The sequence below is a fragment of the Carlito syrichta genome, unplaced genomic scaffold (genome assembly GCF_000164805.1).
Source record: "Carlito syrichta isolate Samal-C Ts95f unplaced genomic scaffold, Tarsius_syrichta-2.0.1 Scaffold287961, whole genome shotgun sequence".
Classification (NCBI taxonomy): domain Eukaryota; kingdom Metazoa; phylum Chordata; class Mammalia; order Primates; family Tarsiidae; genus Carlito; species Carlito syrichta.
In genome coordinates, this window is record NW_007232057.1 from 72,836 (window position 1) to 94,124 (window position 21,289).

The 21,289-nt window shown below is 40.0% G+C and overlaps 2 protein-coding genes across 4 annotated transcripts in view; one reads left to right on the forward strand and one right to left on the reverse strand.

The window, feature by feature from the left end:
- The window catches only part of ALKBH8 (alkB homolog 8, tRNA methyltransferase), a 57,747-nt gene extending 43,343 nt beyond the window's left edge, over window positions 1–14,404 (reverse strand). The window contains exons 1-6 of one of the 2 annotated variants that reach the window (XM_021710043.1): window positions 9,584–9,601; window positions 8,586–8,721; window positions 5,330–5,567; window positions 3,475–3,510; window positions 2,844–2,975; window positions 1,761–1,856 (exon numbers count right to left, since the gene is read on the reverse strand). In XM_021710043.1, the coding sequence (XP_021565718.1) occupies window positions 1,761–1,856; window positions 2,844–2,975; window positions 3,475–3,510; window positions 5,330–5,567; window positions 8,586–8,714 (631 nt within the window). In that variant the 5' untranslated portion in view covers window positions 8,715–8,721; window positions 9,584–9,601. Of the gene's footprint in view, window positions 1–1,760; window positions 1,857–2,843; window positions 2,976–3,474; window positions 3,511–5,329; window positions 5,568–8,585; window positions 8,722–9,583; window positions 9,602–14,390 lie in introns of those variants that run through there. The other variant, XM_021710044.1, reaches the window with a different exon arrangement.
- A 384-nt stretch (window positions 14,405–14,788) lies between these two features.
- ELMOD1 (ELMO domain containing 1) overlaps window positions 14,789–21,289 on the forward strand; it is a 98,846-nt gene continuing 92,345 nt past the window's right edge. For both annotated transcript variants that reach the window (XM_008053215.2, XM_008053216.1), the window contains exon 1: window positions 14,789–14,807. In XM_008053215.2, the coding sequence (XP_008051406.1) occupies window positions 14,805–14,807 (3 nt within the window). In that variant the 5' untranslated portion in view covers window positions 14,789–14,804. The remainder of the gene's footprint in view (window positions 14,808–21,289) is intronic.

Below are 21,289 nucleotides of genomic sequence, written 5' to 3' on the forward strand. Positions count from 1 at the left end.
ATAAATATTATAAGACTTTGGCCTTAAATAAGACCAAAGTCATAAAAAAAATTAGATAAATTAAGTTCCAACAAAAATAAACACCAACAATTAAATTCCACAATATATGGCAAATTCTTAATTAGATAATCCATTAGAAAAAACTGGCAAATAATATAAAAAGAAATTCATATAAAAAGAAATATGAGGTAGGACCCAAAAAAACCAGAATTCATTTATAAAAAATTGTGTATTTGTTCGTACACGCTTAAACTTCAGTCACCTTCGAAGTACTCTCCATTTGATACAATACACCTAGTGAGACGATTTTTCTACTGCTCAAAACAGTTTTTGAACTCATCCATTTTGATGCTTTTTAGTGCTTCTGTCATTTTTTATTTCACCTTTTCCATATTGGCAAATGCTTCCTTTTGAGAGCTTTTTTTCATCCAAGGAAGCCAAAAAAAGTCACTTGGGAAGAGACCAGATGAATAGGGAGGGTGGGGCATGGGAGTCATTCTGTTTTGGTCAAAAACTGCTGAACATTCAGCACGGTGTGGGCAGGTGCACTCATAAATCACCCATCGTGAAATGGGCAAATGCGTTAAAAGAATCTCCAAAAAAAATTCACTGAAGCCAAAAGCAGCCCCTCACAACAACGCCAGCTGGTATACAGATGACCATGGGTTCCTAGAACACTCACCTAGTGAGGGAAGCCTGTACTGCAAGGGGCCTACCCTCCAAAAAATAATTTCAGTTTTTTGGGGGGTTTCCCCCTCGTACAAACGATCAACCTTACTATTCAAGAAATCACAAATTTAAGAGTTTGTCTATAATATCACATGTTGGTAGGAGTTGGGGAAAGGGGGCACACATCTGGTGAGAGTATGTTAGCATAGCTGTTTGGGAAGCAATTTGTCAGTATCTACTAACATGTTTAATGAACATAAATTTGACACAACCATTCTACATCTTAGGAGTCACCTTTGAGAAACTCATGCATAGTACATAAAGAGGTGTGTACAAAGATATTCACTGTAGCCCTACTGATAAAAGCTAAAAACTAGATCAACCTAAATGTCCATCCAGAGGGAACTAATTGAATAAGTTATTATGGGTCACTGAGTAAAATGGAAATCTTATAAGATCTCCAAAACATAGAGTGAAGGGAAAAGAAGTTGAATCACTATATGTAATATATGAATATACAAGATGCAAAACCAGACAATACTACACATATTAATAACTCTCTACTCTCACAGGTATATACATTTGAATTTTAACTGACTTTTTTTTTTTTTTTTTGAGTTGAAGTCTCACTCGGTCGCCCAGACTGGAGTGCAGTGGCCGCTTCCGGCCACCGCAGCCTCGCCTGCTGGGCTCCGGCAATCCCTCCGCCTCAGCCTTCCGAGTAGCCGGAGTTACAGGCATGCGCTACCACGCCCAGCTGATTTTTTTATTTTATTTTAGAGATGAGGTCTCACTGCCCAGGCGGGTCTCGAACCCGCTTTAACTGACTTTTTAAAGAATTGGAAGATCATATACTAAACTGTTAATAGTATGCTCTTCTGAAAAGAAGCATGAGAATAAGGATAATAGTGAAGAGGAATGTTAGTCTATCCATGTTTAAATTTGTTTACAGTAAAACTATACTATGTGTCTAATTAAAATGTATTAAATCAATTGTTCTACATATGACAAATACAACATACCCCACCAATTAGCAATATGTTTTTACAGATTTCTGATTCAGAACTTATTCTTGATTAACAGTTACTTACCCCCAGGCAATGGCTTATCTTTATCTACATTGTTGTTCTCATAGTGGAATTCATAACCGAAATGCTTTACTCTTCTGTGTTTTAAGGATTTCTGAGCTATGTGGAGAGAAGAAAGCAAAGTATTGGAGAAGAAAAGAATAGCATTCTTTTGTATCTTTCCAAGTCAACATTTTGCCTAAGAATTAGCTTAGTAATAATTGGCAAAAAGAACAAGTTTAGTAATGGTAACTTCTATTAACTGCTAGAATACTTTCTTTAACAAAATTAACCATTCTGCCTCATTTTTGCTGTTCTTTCAAGTCTAAAATTGTAACAAAGTCTTAAAAGAGTTTCACCCAGTCCATCTGAAAACCAAACATGTACACTGTCACTCACGAGACTGACAATAATCTGGAAAAAGTCAGATTACCACCAGGAAGCCTTTACTACATTATAGGTATAGTACTGAACTGCTGGTTCCTCATGGGAAATTGGCCTTAGGGTGGAGAAGAATGAATAAAATAATTGAAAGTGCTTATAAAAGCGATACAAATGTTGAGTCATCAAAATTCATCAGTTTGGAGTTTCAAATTAATAGCTATATAAATACTATTTATTATTAACATCCCTAAGAATTATTGGCATGACTTGTCTAACACTGGATCTAACAAGGGAATTAACTTCAGTAATTTTGAGAAAATATTAATAAACCAAAAAGGGAGGCAGAAAGAAAGAGTTGTAACAAGACATTGGGAAGAAACTTTTAAATATATTTTAAAAGTTGTTTTTGGTTTGTTTTTTTTAGTCAGGGTCTCATTCTGTCACCCAGGTTGGAGTGCAGTGGCACAATCACAGCTCACTGCAGTCGGGAACTCCTGGGTTCCGGCAATCCTCCCACCTCAGCCTCCCAAATAGCTGGGACAACAAGCGTGTGCCACCATGCTCAACTAGTTTCTTTTTTATTTTTTGAAGAGATGAGATCTTGCTATGCTGCCTAAGCTGGTCTCAAACTCCGGGAATCAAGTGATTCTCCTGCCTCATCCTCCCAAAGTGTTGGGATGACCAGGCATGAGCCACTGCCCCCAATCTGAAAGTTTTACTTACAATTTTGATCATCTGTATCTTCTGTCCAATCAACACTTTCCAAAAGCACTTTCTCATCCTCAGAAGATATTATTTCTTCTATTACCATGAGGCCTGGTGGTAATACCTGAGGCCCCAACTCCTTCCATTGTGCTGTGGGAAACCAAATTAAAATAGTCACAAACAAAACCTAAAGTTCCTCTATACAAATAATCCTGCCAGTAGCTGAGCATCAATTCAGAAAACTGTCAACCCTCATTTTTAGAAATAAGAATACTGAAAGGTACACAACATGTTAAAAGTGCAGAAACAAAGATCAAGATTAAAATTACGGTACGTTTTATTCACTGCAATTACCCGCCGCAAATAGAACAATGTTTATTGAAGTACTCTGTTAGAACATGATTAAGTCACTTTTAAAATTTCACTAAGAGGCAAAGTTTCTCCTAATATTCCCAGCATGCACCTCCATTAAAAAGCCAGATTCTGCTTACATAATGAATATAAGAATTTAAATGCTCATTTTTGCTCTTAGGCTCTTGATACTAGCTATGGTCAAGTAATAGAAAAATGTAAAATAACATATAATTTTCTAAAGAAATAAAAATATTAATCATAAAGAATTGTTTAGCAGATATTAAAATAACTTAACCTCCTGTGTCCCTCAAAGTTGTAGATAGGTACAGTTCTAGAAGAAAAAGAAAAAAAGAATTTCCTGTCAGATAAAGAGAACTGCGTATTCACATTTACTGTGAGGGATCTGCTCATTCAAGTTGCAGACATGACGGCTGAAATGTTCTGTCAGGCAGACTAAATCTTGGTATTATTTAATATAATAATATACTAAAATAAGTATCTACTAGATTCTATTAATAATAATTCAGAAACATAAACAGTAGATCATTTGATAAATACAGAAGGTGCCAAAAAATGTATACACATGTTAAGAAAGGAAAATAACTATTAAAATTGTAGATGGATACAAATCACATTTGACTTCTGCAATTACAAGAGGTGCTCAAAGTGGTTACCATCAGCGCCCAGACACACCTAATTATGGTGAACTAAAAGTAATACATTGATAACATCTCTTAAAATGTGTATAAATTTTTTTGGCACCCTCCAGTATACACCAGTGCCTGCTATGTGCCAGATGCCAGATGTTATATTATTCATTCAAATTATATAATGAAAACTTTGGAAAGAATTCCTTAAAGACAAGTAATTTACAATACAAGTAATTTGGATTTAGTTTCCTAAATAAGTTTTTTAAAAAAGAATTTAAAATATCTCTTGTACTTGTTATTCAATGACTGATAGCAGACATCAAAACAAGTATTAAAATACTAGTGATACGGTTATATTCTCAATTAAAAATGATTTCCAAGGTTATGAAATGATTGCTGCTGACTGAGAGGTACATCTGGACCTAATGAAGGATTTCAAACAAAGAACACTCCAAAACTCACTTTGTACAATTTCTTACTGAGTGTTCAACACACTTAATGAGAGAAAGCCCAATGACAGTGTTTTTCTTACTGAGACTTATTCCTTAGCCACTCTGTTTTCAAAACCTTATCAGAAACACGTAAAATACAAGGACAAACTCATTTCTAAAATATGTAAAGCACAAGTCAGACTTAAAAGGAAATACACGTGGATACTGAGAAGTAGAATTTCTAAGGTATGTCTTTAAGAGTCTTTAAAAAGTTTTCCTTTGAGTCTTATTTTACAAAAATATAAATTTGATCAGATTAGACTCATCTACCCTCCCCCACATCTAAAAGAGCTCTTTTAGTGCCTATAGTGGTGGCAAATGAATGCAAGATTAGATGTCTACATCAAAGTTCATCTCAATACATCTAACTCTATGGGGCAAAAGTGAAAAGATGTAATAATTCCTGTAGCAACTCTGTAAGTCAGTCTCTAAAGCTATAACTTTAATTAATTATTCAGTTCCTCAGTCACACTTTCCAGTGGCTACAATACTGGGCAGCACAGACAGAAACATTTCTGTCATCCAGAAAGTTCCATTGGGCAGCACACCATAAAGCTTTAGGAACCTTTGGTGGCTAAGGGTACTCCGCCATAAATATGGAGGGTGGCACATAATCATTTAGATCACAGTTAATTCAAAGCTTCTGGGTAGACGCTGTGAAATAAATTAGTGATCTGAATTCTCCATGTTAAACTTTGAAAACACAGTTGGGAGGAGGGTTCCAAAATAAGCCACCTGCACAATAAATACACGGTTGATTGATGGGACCAGCTCCTGAAAGGCAAGCTATGTCTTATTCACCCTGCAGGGTTCTACAGGACTGTCAACTGCTAGTCCCATGCCTGCATAAACTAGGTGCTTAAAGAATGTTTGTTAAAGTAAAAGAGGCTGCTAATCTGATGTGTTCATTTTGCTTCACAATAACTGAATCCCTCAACTTATGTTTATGAAAAGAAAACTCAGACAAAAACAAGAACTGTTTTTTAAAAAGGTAACTGTATGATCATACCTTTTTCCACAAAATTCAAATACAGAATGATCTTTTGTCCTAAATCATCCACTATTTCTTTTCCATTGAGGGTAACATAAGCACTCTTGGATTCTTCTGTAGTTTTGTATCTTGCAAATGAGTAGGGCTTGTTGGGTGGCATTAAGAGAGCATCCACCCGTCCACATTTCTCTAAAACCGGGAGCAGCTGGTTCCTACTCACACCATTACCCAAGCCACCATTGGCAACAACCAGGCTCTTGAAAAACAAACAAAAAAGAAAGTAACATGAGCAACTGATTATCAACCTATTTATTTTAAAATAAGATTTCTACAAAGATGTAATTACAGGAAAAGAAGGTTTCCTTGTATTGGTTATTTGATTTGCTAATTTCATACAAGGTATGCAAACCAATGTACTAAATATTTGGGAAATAAAGTATAGTCCTATGTTGTAAATAACACTAACTTTTAAATAGCCTATTTCAGCGATATATTCATGTCTTAATAACCATAAATGCAAATTGAAAGACGATTCTCCAGTATCCAGAAATAAAAAATTAACATAATAAAAGAGAAGGCACGAACGAGAAGCTACATAATACTACTTTTCTTGCCAGACTGTTCTAAATACTTTACCTACTTAATTATTATTTAAATAATCCCTACAACGAAATGAATTTATTTGGGTAATATTAGCCTTCCTCCTTATAGAGGAAGAACTGAAGATTAGACAAATTAGAATAAGGTAGTGATTAGGGGTAGGTTTCAAACCCACTTCTGTCAGTTTCAGAATCCACACTTTTTATCTAACCATTATACAATGTTTACTAAAAACTAAAAGTAAAGGAAATGGCTTAAGGAAAAATCAATTATAGGTTCTACTGAATATAAATTGAGAAAACTTTCCTCTAAGGAAATTCAGACTAAGTAACTAAAATTTTTCCTCTGTTTTACATTTACTTTTCACCATTTGCAGTAAATTTTATTCAAGGAAATTTTGAGGTGAAGGAGGAGTCTCCTACATCTATTTTGATGTTTATGGCCTAACACCCCTATAGACTATACACTTAAAAACCATTCCACATGGAGTTAAGGTCTTTAATTTAAAATCTATGACTTCTGAAAACCATAGTAGAATAAAAGTAAGCTATGGATGGCCTAGTCTCATCCATTTCATCATTTATCCCAGGTGTTGGCAAAGTTTTTTCTGAAAAAAGTTAGATAGGAAATATTTTAGACTTTGCAGGCCATAAAAGTTTCTGTTGCCTAGTCTGGTTTTTATTTTTATTTTTTAACAACCCTTTAAAAACGTAAAATCCATTCTTAGCTCACAAGCATAATTTAGTTTGAGGATGATAGTTTGTCGACCCCTGATTTATACTAAGCTCAAGGTTAGTCATAGTTAATTGGCTTTATTACACATAATGAGAACACCTAGAACCTTGTTTGAAAAAGATATAATAGAATTATTATAAAATTAAATAATAATAAAAGTAAAACTTTGGTCATGGGATAGTATAGTGTGTTATACAATATAATTATGATAATTATTGTATTCATAATTGCTCACCTAAGCAATTTTCTAAGTAATAATAAGCAGAACTTGGATTTTTTTAAGGTTATCTTCAGTCCTGACCACTGAGGGTCATTGTCATTGCTCTAGAAAAATATTAAATGCCATAAATTTGCCCCAGGGAACCTGTGTTTATAATACAGTATTTAAAGAATATTTGTTCTCCCCTGAATATATAACATATAAGTCGAGGTCCCTCTACAATTTTATTCTTTTCCTTTAAAAATGTGATGGAGAAAAAATAATCAAAGCCTAAATGAGATGCCACTTCACTGGAGGCCATGAAGCTGAAATGAAAGCTTCTGGAGGTTCTAAAGAAAAGACAGACCCGACCAGAAACAAGCTTCAGAAGCAGCCAAGAAATGGAGCCCATTTTTTTTCCTGACTACTTTTCTTCGTGGGCCCTGCAAGGAAAAGATAGCAAGTCATGCCGGGAAGAGATGAAAGTAAGAAGAGATGAGCATAGGCTACATCCATTTAATCTTCCGAAGCCTCGCAGCCCCAGTGGCTCCTGGCTGAAACACTGGCATGTATGAAAACATAACTAATTCTAATTTACATCTGCTCCATCCACACTATAAGAATTTGGCTTAACTTCTCTCAAGTCACTAATATTTAACTCCAAGTTATGTCTCTTTTACCTGCTAAATTCAAATGTCCCATCAGACTGCCCATTCCTAAGCTATGATGTAGCCCGGAAGACAGCATGGTGAGCACAAGGGAAGAGAACGGGTCAGAGAGTCAAGAGCTCTAAACTTTCATTCTAGCTCCGCCCTCTCAACTGTACGTCTGACCCTCCATTAAATGATATCGAAGCTCCCTTCCTACTCTTATCTTATAACTTTATGAATCAAAAAGAATATCACAAGAACTTCCTATATTCATGGTAGTATTTTAAAGTCGAGTAAGTACCATTTAATTCTCTAGAATCTAATAATCCAGTGGGGTAAAAAGGTACGCAATACTATGCCCTGCTTACAAATGAAGAAAGCCAAGGTCAAAGGATACTGCTCATGTCCAAATACATGGAGAAATTAAGAGCTAAGACTCCAACTCAAAAAAAAAAAAAAAAAAAGAGTTAAGCTGAGTTCTACTAAGTGATAGCCCAGGAAATCTCATAGTCCCTCATATTTAGCATCTCATTTAAGTATTGCCATCAGATAATGAAAATGCTTTGTCAATAAGGTCTAATAAAAGAAAATGTTTTATAGTACATAATCAAAATACTTCATAAAATAGCTAAGGTTGGGAACAGAAGAAAGAAGATTGTATCAGGATCTCAAAGATCTAGCTTTAAGTTTCTGTGAAACCCCTACTGGTTTATACCAATGCACATGTCATAACCTCTCGGAACTTTAATTTCTTCACTTATCTCATAAGAATATTTAGGGAATTAAATATAAAAATGAATATAAGTATGCTTTGTAAACTGAAAAGATTTGTACAGTTATTATTAACATATACTCACAAATTCCTCCAGTTCAATCCACACGATCAATAGAAATTCAAACTATAGACTAGACTGTAAACCAAAACAGAAAGTTAGCAGGTCCTATCATATATATATATATATATATATATAACATATATATTTAATACAGATATAACACATGACTGAACAATAACAGTCTTGAGCAATTATTAATATAATGCATTAACATGTCAATACATTACACTCAAATGATAATAGTGTTAGGTTACCTGAGTGGCATAGGATACTGTCTCAATGCCTTCATGTCTCAGCAAAGTATGTCTGGCTTTAATCTGTTTCCTTAAGAACTTCTTCTCAGTTTTTTTGAGTTTGTAATTACTTTGATGGTTGTTGTCCATAGCAATACTGAAAAAAAAAAAGTAAAAAACATCAACCTTAAAAATCCTAAAGGAACAATGATAAGGATGCTATTCATATATTCTATAGTTTTCAAATATTTTACGTGACAATTTTTTAAAATGCTTCATTTACCTTTTACCAACAAAGAGAAGTGAGAACAGATACACATCTAAGAAGAATATCTAACAGTATCTCTGATAGTTCTAAAAAGTGTTCCAAAGTTGTAGCTCTATGAAGTGCACTATTTCACTCATAAGTAACGAATCCCTGTACTTTTGTAGTCCTGGTAAAATGTGCCACAGACAAATTTCAAGGCCATAATGCAAGGCAGGAAAAGGAGAAGAGGGAAGGAAGGTAAGGCGGGAGACTGGGGAGAAGCAACAACACAAAACATTCACAGAAGAATATACAATATGATTCCAGTTACACAAAGGCAAAATCAACAAGTAAGCCATATATTATTTAGAAACACAGATATAGTAAAGGTAAAAGAAAAGCAAGGAAATGAAAAATACAAAATTTAGGAGAGAAGTTTTTTCTCTGAAGGAAGAAAGAAAATTTATATGAAAAATCAAAGAAGCATCAAAGGTATTTCTTATGCTACATGGTAGCTACAGGTATTGGTTCTATTATTTTTAAAACAGTACATGTCATACATTGACATCTGTAATTTTTTTTTTTTAATTTTGAGTCGGAGTCTCACTCTGTCACCCAGGATGGAGTGCAGTGGCATGCTCCCGGCCACCACAGTCTCGACCAGCTAGTTTCAGGCAATCCTTCCACTTCAGCCTTCCAAGTAGCTGGAACTACAGGCATGCGCCACCACGCCCAGCTAATTTTTGATTTTATTGTAGACACTAGGTCTCACCATGTTGTCCAGGCTTGTCTGGAACCCCTGAGCTCAGGCAATCCTCTCACCTCCGCCTACCAAGGTGTTGGGATTACAGGCTTGAGCCACCATGCCCGGCCTACATCTGTAATTTTTTAACAGAAATAAGAATTCCATAAGATTGTGCTTTCACTTTATCAAAATATGCCAGTAAGTACTTACTAAGTACTTTCCCAAAGAGGCCTCTATAACGACACTATCCAAATCAGCATCCTATGTCAGGCTTTATCACAATAGTCTACTTTATTTTGTTCACAGAATTTAACACAATTTGTGATGATTCGCCTGTTAGCTTAATTTCCCCATCATGATATAAACTCCAGGAGAGCAGAAATGCCAGCATGTAGTAGTTGCTCAGGAAATATTTGTTGAAATGCTAAATGAATAAATGAGTAAATACACATATGCCTATTATGGTCTTAGCACCCTACAGCAAACAACCATAATACTACATATAGTACATAGTTTATGCTTTCAGCAAGTTTATATGTTACTTGAGGAAAACAAACACTAAACAAGGAAAGAATGACACATCCTTATATAATTATGTGCTAATGGGACAATCTTTAGGTGTGACATAAATCAGAGACCAAAAAAAAAATAAAGATGTTAGCTGGAAAAGTCAAGAAGATTTCAAAACAGAAGGAAACTTGTGCTGAGTACTGAAGGATAAGCATACCACCGTCAGCAAGAAAGGAAGGTATTTAGTGAGGCAGTAGAGAGCAGAAGCCAAAACAGAAATGGACACGCCCGGCAAAGACTGTGAGACATAGGCACAATTTTTTCAGAGCAGGGAGTTTGCTGATCCAGTCCCACAATCTACACACTTGAAAGTCTTCAAAGTCAGCAAAAGAAATAACTTTAAGGGGTTAAATAAAACCATAATTCAAAACAGCTCATAAACAGACCAGGCGCAGTGGCTCAAGCCTGTAATCCCAGCACTTTGTGGGAGGCTGAGGTAACAGAACTGCCTGAGCCGGGTTAGAGGACAGCCTGGGCAACTTGGCGAGACCTCATCTCTACAATAAATCAAAAAGCTCGCCGGGCATGGTAGTGCACATCTGTAGTTCCGGCTACTTGAAAGGCTGAGGTGGAAGGATTGCCTGAGCTCAGCAGGTTGACACTGGGGTGGCCGTGAGCATGCCACTGCACTCCAGGCTGGGCAACAGAGTGAGACTCCAACTTAAAAAAAATAATAAAAAAATTAAAAGAACCAGACAGTCAAAACCCTCATTACTCATCTTTAAGCCTAGAAGAACAATACCAGGTCTATTGAGATGGCATCAATCCCATTTCCTAGCACACGGGGTACCTTGACAGGAGGTAAGGCCAGGGAGGCAGGCTGAATGGACAGCATAGTAGGGAGATAAGAAGACCTGCAGTAATCCAGTTTGTCAAATAGTAATGCTAGCCTGATCTAGGCTGGAAGCAGGAGAAAGGAAACAGGGGGTGAGGGGAAAGAGGTAGGGTGAGAGACAAGTTCAGGTAGATTTAATAAGCCTTGACTACTCAGACATGAGGGAGAGAGGACTCAGCGATCACTTCCTAACAGGATAGAGCCTGAGTGACTAAGAGGCCAGTGATGTCATTTCAAAGCCAGAAAATCAGGAAGAGGCTCAGGAAGACCTGATGAATAAGGGAGGTAACGAGCCAGATTTAGGATAGAATATGTTTAAGGTGCTGGTGAGATACACGGTTGCAATGTCTGGCTGCAGGTGACAATATTAAGTAGCTCCGAGGCAAGGGACTGAGGTTAGAAGGCTTTAGGAGTCATTATTAGATAGGAAGGGGATATACCGAATGAATATTGCTAACAATGCACTAATGATAAATTTTTGTCCTAATGTCTGTCTCCTTCCATTGGACTGTGAGCTCTTTGAAGACAGGGATTAAATCATACTTTTCTTAGTTATCCCAGAGCCTCGTGCAGTGCTATGAGGCAGTCTAGCAAAGTGTTTAGCAGTCCAGGTTCCAGGTTCAAATCTCAGCTCTACCACTTACTAGCTGTATGATGGGTGAGTTATTTGTATGTCTCTGAGCTTCAGTTTCTTCATCTATAAACAGGAATAGGATAAAAATAATACTATCTCATATCTTTTTCAGGAGAATTAAATTGATTAATTACCCTAGTATTGCTAACTTTCAGAAGAAGCAGATCAGAGGGCCTTCAAAGGGGCTATTTTCTAGCCATTCCATCCCAAGGTGTCCATTTTGGGAAGAGCAACTTTGCAGGTGGTCATGGAGAACAAGAGATGAGTGTTCCACAGAATTTTTTCCTAATAGTTCACATGAGCAAAGACTGCAAAGTCGAAGAAATGAGAAAGAGAAGATGCTGGATACATCTTTTTAAAGTTCTGCCACTGAGTTCAACACCAGCAGATGGAACCTCATGACCATCTTTGTTATTCCCTTTCCCTTCTCCCTCCCGCATGGTATTGCATGCAAAGCAAGAAAAATCCAGATCGCCTTTGAGGCTCTTTTCTCCTCCATTCCAGTAGCTTGGCGATCCCAGCAGATCTGAATCACCTCAGTCACCAGCTGCTGAGATCTGGAGGTACCTGCTTTCTAACTAGGCCACCGCCCTGGCCAGGGAGTCTCCACTGTCACACAGATGCTTGGTTTGTTATGAAAATGAGGTCACTATTTACTAGGATACTAGCCATGCTGAGTCCTGTCTAGCCATCTCCAGCCTAAGCAAACTTTCTGTGGGATAACATGAGTTTGGAGAGTATGCATGTTCTGCTACTTCCTTGTTAGTTAGCTTAATCCCAAGACATCCTTGTGGATATTGTTCTAAGTAGTAATAGTAGCATGTCCTCCTTGAACAGCTAATAGCCTGAACAGCAGAGAGCCCTCCCTGAAGAGCAGAGAGCCTGTTATGGACTAAGCAGTATAGACAAAACAAATGTTCCTGTGCATACAGGGTTTACATATAAATCTTTAGAACACACAAAAAACGGCTAATATGCGTTGCCTCGAGGGGGTTAATGGATAGATGAGCAAAGACATGAGCGGGAGTTTTCTTCTTTCATGACTTTTGAATTTAATAGCTATCCAAATTGCATTACTATTAAAAAGAAACTGAGAGTTAAAAATGATTTGAAAAAATTCATCCCATCACTTGTCATATCACTCCATTTCAACCCTTTGGAGAATACTTACTATATACTTTCTTTATACACACACACACACACACACACACACACACACACACACACACACACACATATATTTTTTTTTTTTTGAGTCAGAGTCTCATTTTACCACCCAGGTTGGAGTGGTATGCTCATGGCCACTACAGCCTCGACCTACTGGACTCTGGCAATCCTTCTGCCTCAGTCTTCCAAGTAGCTGAAACCACAAGCGTGCACCACCACATCTGGCTATTTTTAAAAAAACTTATTTATTGTAGAGATGAGGTCTCACCAAGTTACCCAGGCTGGTCTAGAACTTCTGGACTCAGGCAATCCTCTTGCCTCTGCCTCCCAAAGTGCTGGGATTACAGGTGTGAGCCACCACGCCTGGCCTATATATATATATTTTTTTTTTTTTTTTTAATTTTTATTTCTATATATGGAGATGAGGTCTTGCTATGCTGCCCAGGCTGGTCTCAAACTCGTGGACTTAAGTGATCCTCCCACTTCAGCCTCTCAAAGTGCTGGGATTACAAATGTGAGTCACCATGCCCAGCCTGTACATTTTGTTATATTCATTAATTTGTTTAGTCTTTCTTCCCCCATAACTTAATAGAAAGTACATTCCACTAAGTAGGGATTTTGTCTATATTGTTTACCCTGTAGCATCCAGCACCTAAACAAGTTGTAACACCTTGTTGCCATGAAATAAAAATGTGTAGGCCATGTGTGGTGCCACTGCACTCCAGCCTGGGTGACAGAGGGAGAGGGCAGGGAAAAGGAGGGGAGAGGAGAGGAGGCGGGAGGGGGGAGGGGAGAGGAGGGGGAAGGGAGGGAGGAGGAAAGAAAATTGTAGAATAAACCTAAATCGGATTTGTCATCTTAGCTACTAAACCTCTCCTCCGGAATTCTGAGTTCAGTGCCCTTCTTCAAGGTTTTCATTAAGTCTTGGTGTATATCCCTAACTCTGGAGTTCTCACATTGTATTATAACTGCCTGTTTGTGTTGGGATCGCCCAGAAGACTGTCATCTACTTGAAGGCACAGACTTGGAGCTTAGCATACAGCTGACAGTAGCTGTTCCTTCGATGAAATCAGTGAAAACCACAGGCAGACACCACCAGAGGCCCAAGAGTCGCAAGGATGGCTCCAAGAAGAGCACAGGAAGACTCGGCTGCGCGAATGACCAGGCCGTCAGCACTCCACTGGATTGACACCGGTCCAAAAAACCCCGGAAGCGTCGGACGAACGCGCCCCAGGTTACAACCCTTCCGATTCCAACCCCCAAGAGCGCAGAAGCTTGACACGGACACCACGTGGGCACCCGCACCAAAGACAAACACGTGCACCCTACGCACCGACAGGACCACCCAACGCACGGGCATCCCACTGCCCCGGGACCGCGCACCCTAGCGCGGCCCAGATCATCCCTCCTTTCCCCGGGTGCTCAGCCCCAGGCCGGCGAGGCAGATGGCGAAGACGGGAAGAGGCTGACCAGAGGAAGCGGAGATCCGCATCCCTCGAGCCCGCCAGCAAGCACCACCCCTCCGCCTCGGTTCAGGCCCGATCCTCCCCACTCAGGCGCTCTCTCCTTCGCCGGCCTCTCGCCTCCAGCCCCAGAAAGCCGCGGCGGGTACTCACTCGCCACCTCGCCTGGGCGCGGCCATGTTGGAGAAGTCTGAACTACATTTCCCGTGAGCCAGCGGGGCGACGAACAGAGTTCCCACAATCCCCTTCGCCTCCCAGGGCCCCAGCTGGACCCTTTCTCTGCCGAGAGAGCCTTGGCTTGTGAGGCGCTGTCGCCGTGGAAATTCACTGGTCTTATTTGGGGGGAGGGCAATGATTGGTCATGCCACTTTATTTTTATCTGCTGCTCCCTAAATGGACAAACGGGTGTGTGTCCTTCGGTCACTCGATCGTGGTCGTGTCCCCCCCCTTCCCCACCCCCACTACCTTGGGCTTTTTGTGCACATTTCCTCCTGCATCCTATTAGCGGTAGGGGAGAGGAGCCTGGGCCCCGAAAGGTGACACCGCGCGGGCGGGAGGGAAGGAGGTGGATATGCATGAATGGTGAGTACCACGTTGCGATAGGGCGAGACGTGTGAAAGAGGAATGCAGGGAGCCAGGCGGAAAGGTAGGGCGCCGCCAGCTTCTTAGAAGACCTGACGCCGGTGGGTTCTGTAGGGCCTGGGGGCCGGGGGGGGGGGAGATTGGAGAAACGGAGTGATGCGACCGGAGCTTCCCGTGGGAGGTGGGAGGACGACTGTGGCGGCGGTAAAGTGACAAGTAACGAGATAGTAACTGGGACTCAGCAGGGGCAGAGGGAGAGGGACAACATTTGAGGCCGGGCGCGGGGGCTCACGCCTGAATTCCCAGCACTTTGGGAGGCCGAGGAGAAAGGATAATTAGATAGATAGATAGATAGACAGATGATGGATGGATGGATGGATGGATGGATGGATGGATGGATGGATGGATAGATTTGATTTGATTTGCCGGGCTGGGTGACAGAGTGAGACACCGATTCAAAAAAATAAATAAATAAAGACGTTTGGTAACATCAGAAATCAAAGACACAGGAGAGGGTGTTGTTTCTTCTCTACTGTTACTTGTGACAGAAATGTATCATAGTCATTCTACCTACGGGTGAGGAACCCTGTGAGTGCAGGGAGGGAAGGGAGGGCGCGGGACGGGGGATCACCTTCCTGTAAGGTTGACACAGTGCCCGCATCCGCACAGCGGCCCGGGAGGTGGTCAGTAGAAGTTAAGGCTGACTGGCCGGCCAGAAAAAGCGGCACGGTAAAGAGAGTGGTATTTAGTGACGGAATGACGTGTGTGGAGAATAGGTTAGAAGGAGAAAAAAGCAGAAGCCGGGAGGCCGATAGGCAGCCATTGCAATCGTCCAAGAAAAAAAGGGCGAGACCCAGATTGAATAGCAAAAGTGAGGAGGCACGTGCAAGGTGGAGAGGTCTCATCAGCCAGACACTGCAAACTACTGGGTGTTAGAGGAGATGTGTGAAATCTCCCACTGCAATCTTGCTTCTGCACTTCTGGGTACTTTCAAAAACACATCCCAGTAGAACTTTCTGCAGTGATGGAAATGTCCCATATGTAGACACTAGCGACGTGGCTTTTGAGCATTTCAAATATGGCTGGTACAACGAAGCAAATGAATTTTGAATTTTAAAAAATTTTACTTAGATCTAATTAATTTCAATATAAATAGCCTCACGTAGCTAATGGCTACCAAATTAGACAACAGTGTGAAATAATGTCTTCTCTCCTGTTGTGAAATTTAGTTACTTTATCTCAGTATCTGTCCTACTTTAAGGTACTGAATTTTTTTTTTTTTTTTTTTAACTGTACAGAGTCTCACTGAGCCACTGTGCCCTGCCAGGTACTGAAACTTTTAAAACCTGACTTTCCAAGCCTCTCTTTTAGTTCTCTGTATACATTCTGATCACTTGGATTCAGAGTTTTCCACTAGCTTCCCTCCTTCTGCCAACAATTAAATGCAGGTAGGTCAGAGACATAGTGGCTCACACAATAATCCTAGCATTTGGGAAGACCATGGTAGGAGGATCACTTAAGGGCAGAAGTTCAAGACTAGCAACACAGCAAGACTCCATCTCTACAAAAATTTTAAGGATTAGCCGAGCGTGGTGGCATATGCCTGTAGGCCTAACTGCTTGAGAGGCTGAGGTAGGAGGATTGCTTGAACCTGAGTGACTGATCATGACCCTATCTCAGTAAATAAATAAATACATACATATAAGCATAATTAAACACAGGCAATCCCTCAGGTTTTGTGTGTGACCCTTTTCTCATGTCTCTTCCTGTCTGCTCTCCTGGGAGTTTTAGACATTTGTGAATCATTCCCCAATTGTTATCATCAACCTCAACTTCCCTTAAGTAACTAGTTTGATTTAGTAAAAAGAATATGGGGACGTTGGAATATGACCTGAAATAGAAGCTGCAATGAACAGCATTTACCTTTTGGGATTGATGTGATAATTAAATAAAATACCATACATAGATGAACTGTTTTAAAAAATGGTTATTCATTTCTCCTCTTCTGCTTCTGAGTTTCAGGCCCAAATTTCCAACAACCTACTGTCCATCCATGCCTCAATATCCCTAGAAGAAAGTGGATATATATATATATAAAGTTGTGTATGCAGTCCTTTGTACACAGGCCTTGACTTTCCTTGGAGTATTACATAGACCACTTCTACCACAGAAGGTGACCCCCTGAGCAAGTTTCAGCTACATTGAGACCCCATTTTGTGTAACCCCTGTGTCTACCATAGTCTTATAATGATAGGAATGTAGTAAGTGTTGAACTGGAAAGGAATTTTTTTTTTTTTTAGTCAGAGTCTCACTCAGTCGCCCAAGCTGGAGTGCAGTGGCATGTTCACGACCACCCCAGCATTCATCTACTGAGCTCCGGTGATCCTTCTGCCTCAGCCTTCCAAGTAGCTGGAACTACAGGTGCTTGCTACCACACCTGGCTAATTTTTTTGATTTATTGTAATGACGAGGTCTCACCAAGTTGCCCAGGCTGGTCTCGAACCCCTGGGCTCAGGCAATCCTCTCACCTCGGCCTCCCAAAGTGCTGGGATTACAGGCTCACGCCCAGCCAGAATTTTAATTTCAAAATATAATTCATCTTCACGTGTGCCAAAATTTTACATTGTGATCGATAACAATATTTTTTTTAGATTAGAAAATATAGTTTATTTAGAAAGTAAATGAGAGAGAGAGAGAGACACGATTCACCTCCTCAAGGTAGGAGAGGGGGCCAAAGCTAAGAAAACATGACAATCATAGCTCAGGGAGCCATATGATCAGACCATAGCTTAGCAGAGCAATGACCAAGAATGTTCCAAAGGTATTAAGTGCTGATCTAATGACTGTTCCCTTAGGAAACTCTAGTCTCAACTTCATGAAAGGTGGGTGATTCCTCTGTGTGACGAATACGGGGATTGGCAAGATTTTTTTCTGCAAAGGACCAGGTAATAAGTCTCTTCAGCTTTGTGGCCACATACTCTTCTTTTTGTGCGTATTTTTTTCTTTTTTTTTTGAGTTGGAGTCTCACTCGATCGCCCAGACTGGAGTGCAGTGGCACGCTCACAACCACCCCGTCGTCGACCTGCTGGACTCCAGTGATCCTTCCGCCTGAGCCTTCCAAGTAGCTGGAACTACAGGCACGCACTACCATGCCCAGCCAAGTTTTTGATGTATTGTAGAGGTGAGGTCTCACCAAGTTGCCCAGGCTGGTCTCGAACCTGCAGGCTCAGGCAATCCACTTGCTTCAGCCTCCCAAAGTGCTGGGATGACAGGCTGAGCCACCGGGCCCAGCCTGTGTGTGTTTTTTAACAACCCTTTACAAATGTAAAGACTGTTCTCAGCTCCCCCTGCTTATGGCAACAGGCCGTAGTTTTCCAACCCCTGGTCCCTCTTCCTGAATTCTGTAATGGAGAGCTCAGTCTTGAGATAAAGCTAAGATGGACCCCCACTAATGAAGACATGATTTATAATACAGTGTAAATGAAGTATAAGTGAACTTAACCAGATCAATCAACACAACATTTTAAAGCATTGAAAGCAAAGATCCAAAAATTAGAGTGAGGGCAACATGTCATCTAGACTTCCTTTCAGTTGCCTGTAACAGAAAAATTGGACTGATTACTTAAATAATTAGTTCTCTTTCCTCAAATGACAAGCCATCCAAACAAAGGCAATCACTGGCATTGGTTCTGTTACTCACAAGTATCATAGAGAACCCAGGCAGTTTCTGTTCTCCTGCTCTGCCATCCATCCTTGGATCCTTGGTGTATTTACTTTTTATCCATATTTCTTTATTTTCTGAATCAGGGTCTCACTCTGTTGCCCAAGCTGGAGTGCAGTGGCACGATCTGGGCTCACCCTAACCTGTACCTCCTGGGCTAAGACTATTCTTCTGCCTCAGCCTCTCGAGTAGATAGGACTACAGGCGTGCACCACCATATCTGGCTAATTTGTGTGTGTGTGTGTGTGTGTGTGTGTGTGTGTGTGTGTGTGTGTGTGTGTGAAGATAAAGTCTCACCACGTTGTCTAGGCTGGTCTCGAACTCCTGGATTCTAGCAGTCCCCCCACTTTGGCCTCCCAGAGTGCTGGGATTCCAGGCATGAGCCATAGTACCCAAAGCCTATCCTCATTCTTGATGTCTCATGCTTTTGAGGTGGCTGGTGCTGCTCCAGATATGTGTTATGAATTATAATACAGTGTAAGTGAGGTATAAGTGAATTTAATCAGATTAATCAACACTACATTTTAAAGCGTAGAAAAGCAGAGATCCAGGAATTAGGGTGATGCCAGCATCTCTAGCTGGACAAGAAGAGTGATATCTCTGTCTTCTCATCCAGAAAATGATGCTCCTAATGGACTTCCCTTTGTTTTTTTCGACCACACATGGATTACATACAATGATAGGCAGGATAATGGGCCCCATGTACATCCACACTCTAATCCCTGTAACCTGTGACTAGGCAAGTGTAATTAGGTTTGCAGACTTTGAAATAGATTAGCCAAGAGCCCAGTCTAATCATTACCATTCCTTAAAGGCAATGCATTGACTTTATCTGGAGTGAGAGAGATGAAACAGAAGTCAGGATGATTCCAGGTATGAAGGATTCAACACTGTCACTGGCTCTGAGATGTAGGCGTCTATATGCAATGACCTAGACGCCTCTGATGAGCTAGAGGCCACCCCAGCTGATAGCCAACAAGGAAATGGGGACCTCATCCTACAATCACAAGGAACTGGGTTTTACCAACAACCAGAATAATTTTGGAAGCAGATCCTTCTCAGAGCATCTTGATAAAAGTCCAGCCAGCTGGCATCTTGATTTTGTCTTTTTAAAATTCATTGCAGAGAAATCAATCAAACCAACCCCAATTTCTGACCTACAGAACTGTAAAGTAATAAATTTGTGTTGTCTTGAACTGCTAAATTTGTGGTAATTTGTTTCAGCAACGATAGAAAACGCACACACGTGCTTACCCCAGACAAATCACTAGCCAAGAGAAGTAGTATTACAATGACTGGTTTAAGACCAAACATGATTCACTCTCTGGGACTAGGATGAAGCCTGGTCTCCCTGAAATCAAGATGCCTTAACAGACTATGCCATATCTGGGGTGGGAGGTGGGGGTGAAGAATAGATCTCTCTTAGCAAGCAAAAAGGGAGACATTTGTTGGGTAGAAAATTAACAGCGTGTTCCATAAGAGGGTTGAGCACTTATCTCCAGTCAGATGATCGTAATACGGGCTCTCTGAAAACCTAAGAGGAAACGGTGTACAAGGATGCACACTCCCATCAACTGATAAAGTATCCAAAGATGGAACTCTAAAAACAGCTATTGTGTTCTACTCCGAGACTCTTCAGAAAAAATTGAAAGTGACTGAACAGTCCTTGAAAAATTTTACATTTTTACTGTGCTTCCTAACTATGACACTGTTTTATTCCAATTTCAAACTCCTGCAGTTATCGGGTTTCTAACCTTCCCCTTCTTCCTAACCCTCTTCCCCCACCATTTGTTTCTGCCTACCTTCTGGTTTTTCTTCTACTTGTTCCCAGTGGCAACTGTACTGGTTTGTCTTTTTTTCTATTTGTGGTTTGGGGGCGGGGAAAAACCCCTCAGTCTTTCCTCTCCACTTACTCTTCTGCTGCTTATTTTATTCCTCCTGGATAAACGACAAATTTGTATCATGTTTCCTTTCCAAACTTCTGTCTTCTGTGCTGCTTCCCCGGATTGCTGGCTTCTTGAAACTTCAGCAAGAACGCATTATATAAAACCATTTGATGTTCACTGTGACATTTCAGAACTGAATACATTATTCATGATATGGTGATAAAAATTCAATGAAAAGTTTGCAGCTTTATAAGTCATATGGTGAAAGTATTCCCCTTGCAGTAATTAGAGGCAAAAAAGTAGCCAAGGGGAAAAAAAAGGAGAAAGAAAAGGGTAAGCCTTTAATTTATAATACAAAACATTGAACACAGATTGGAGGATTTTTTTTTTTCTTTTTTTTGGCCATTTGCAAAACATGTGATTTTAGCTAACCTCCCAGAATGATCTGTTTATTCTTAAGGCTAAAAACCTGCTTATTTTGTAGAACAATTTTTGTTTTCTACAACAGATTTTTCAAGTAAATGAGAAGAAAGAATGAGACATGTCAGGATGCAGGAAAATCTTTGGGGTGGCGAGAGACATGAGATTTGTGGATTTTAAAAACTTATGATGAAATAAAGGAATCTTTTAAAAATGTTTCCCTTAACACTACAAGAAAGAAAAACTCTTAAAAATTTAAGAACACTTCATTTTAAAATGTCTTGCCACTTTGATGGCCTCATTCTATCATTCATCTCTCAAAGACCCAAAGATACTTGGCCAGAGAGGGCAAGCTTCATCATTAACTATACTAGACATACATTCATACTTAATATCATCTTTGGTGATTTCTAATTCGGGGGGTAGACATCTTGTCAGGTCCGATTAGATGGTCT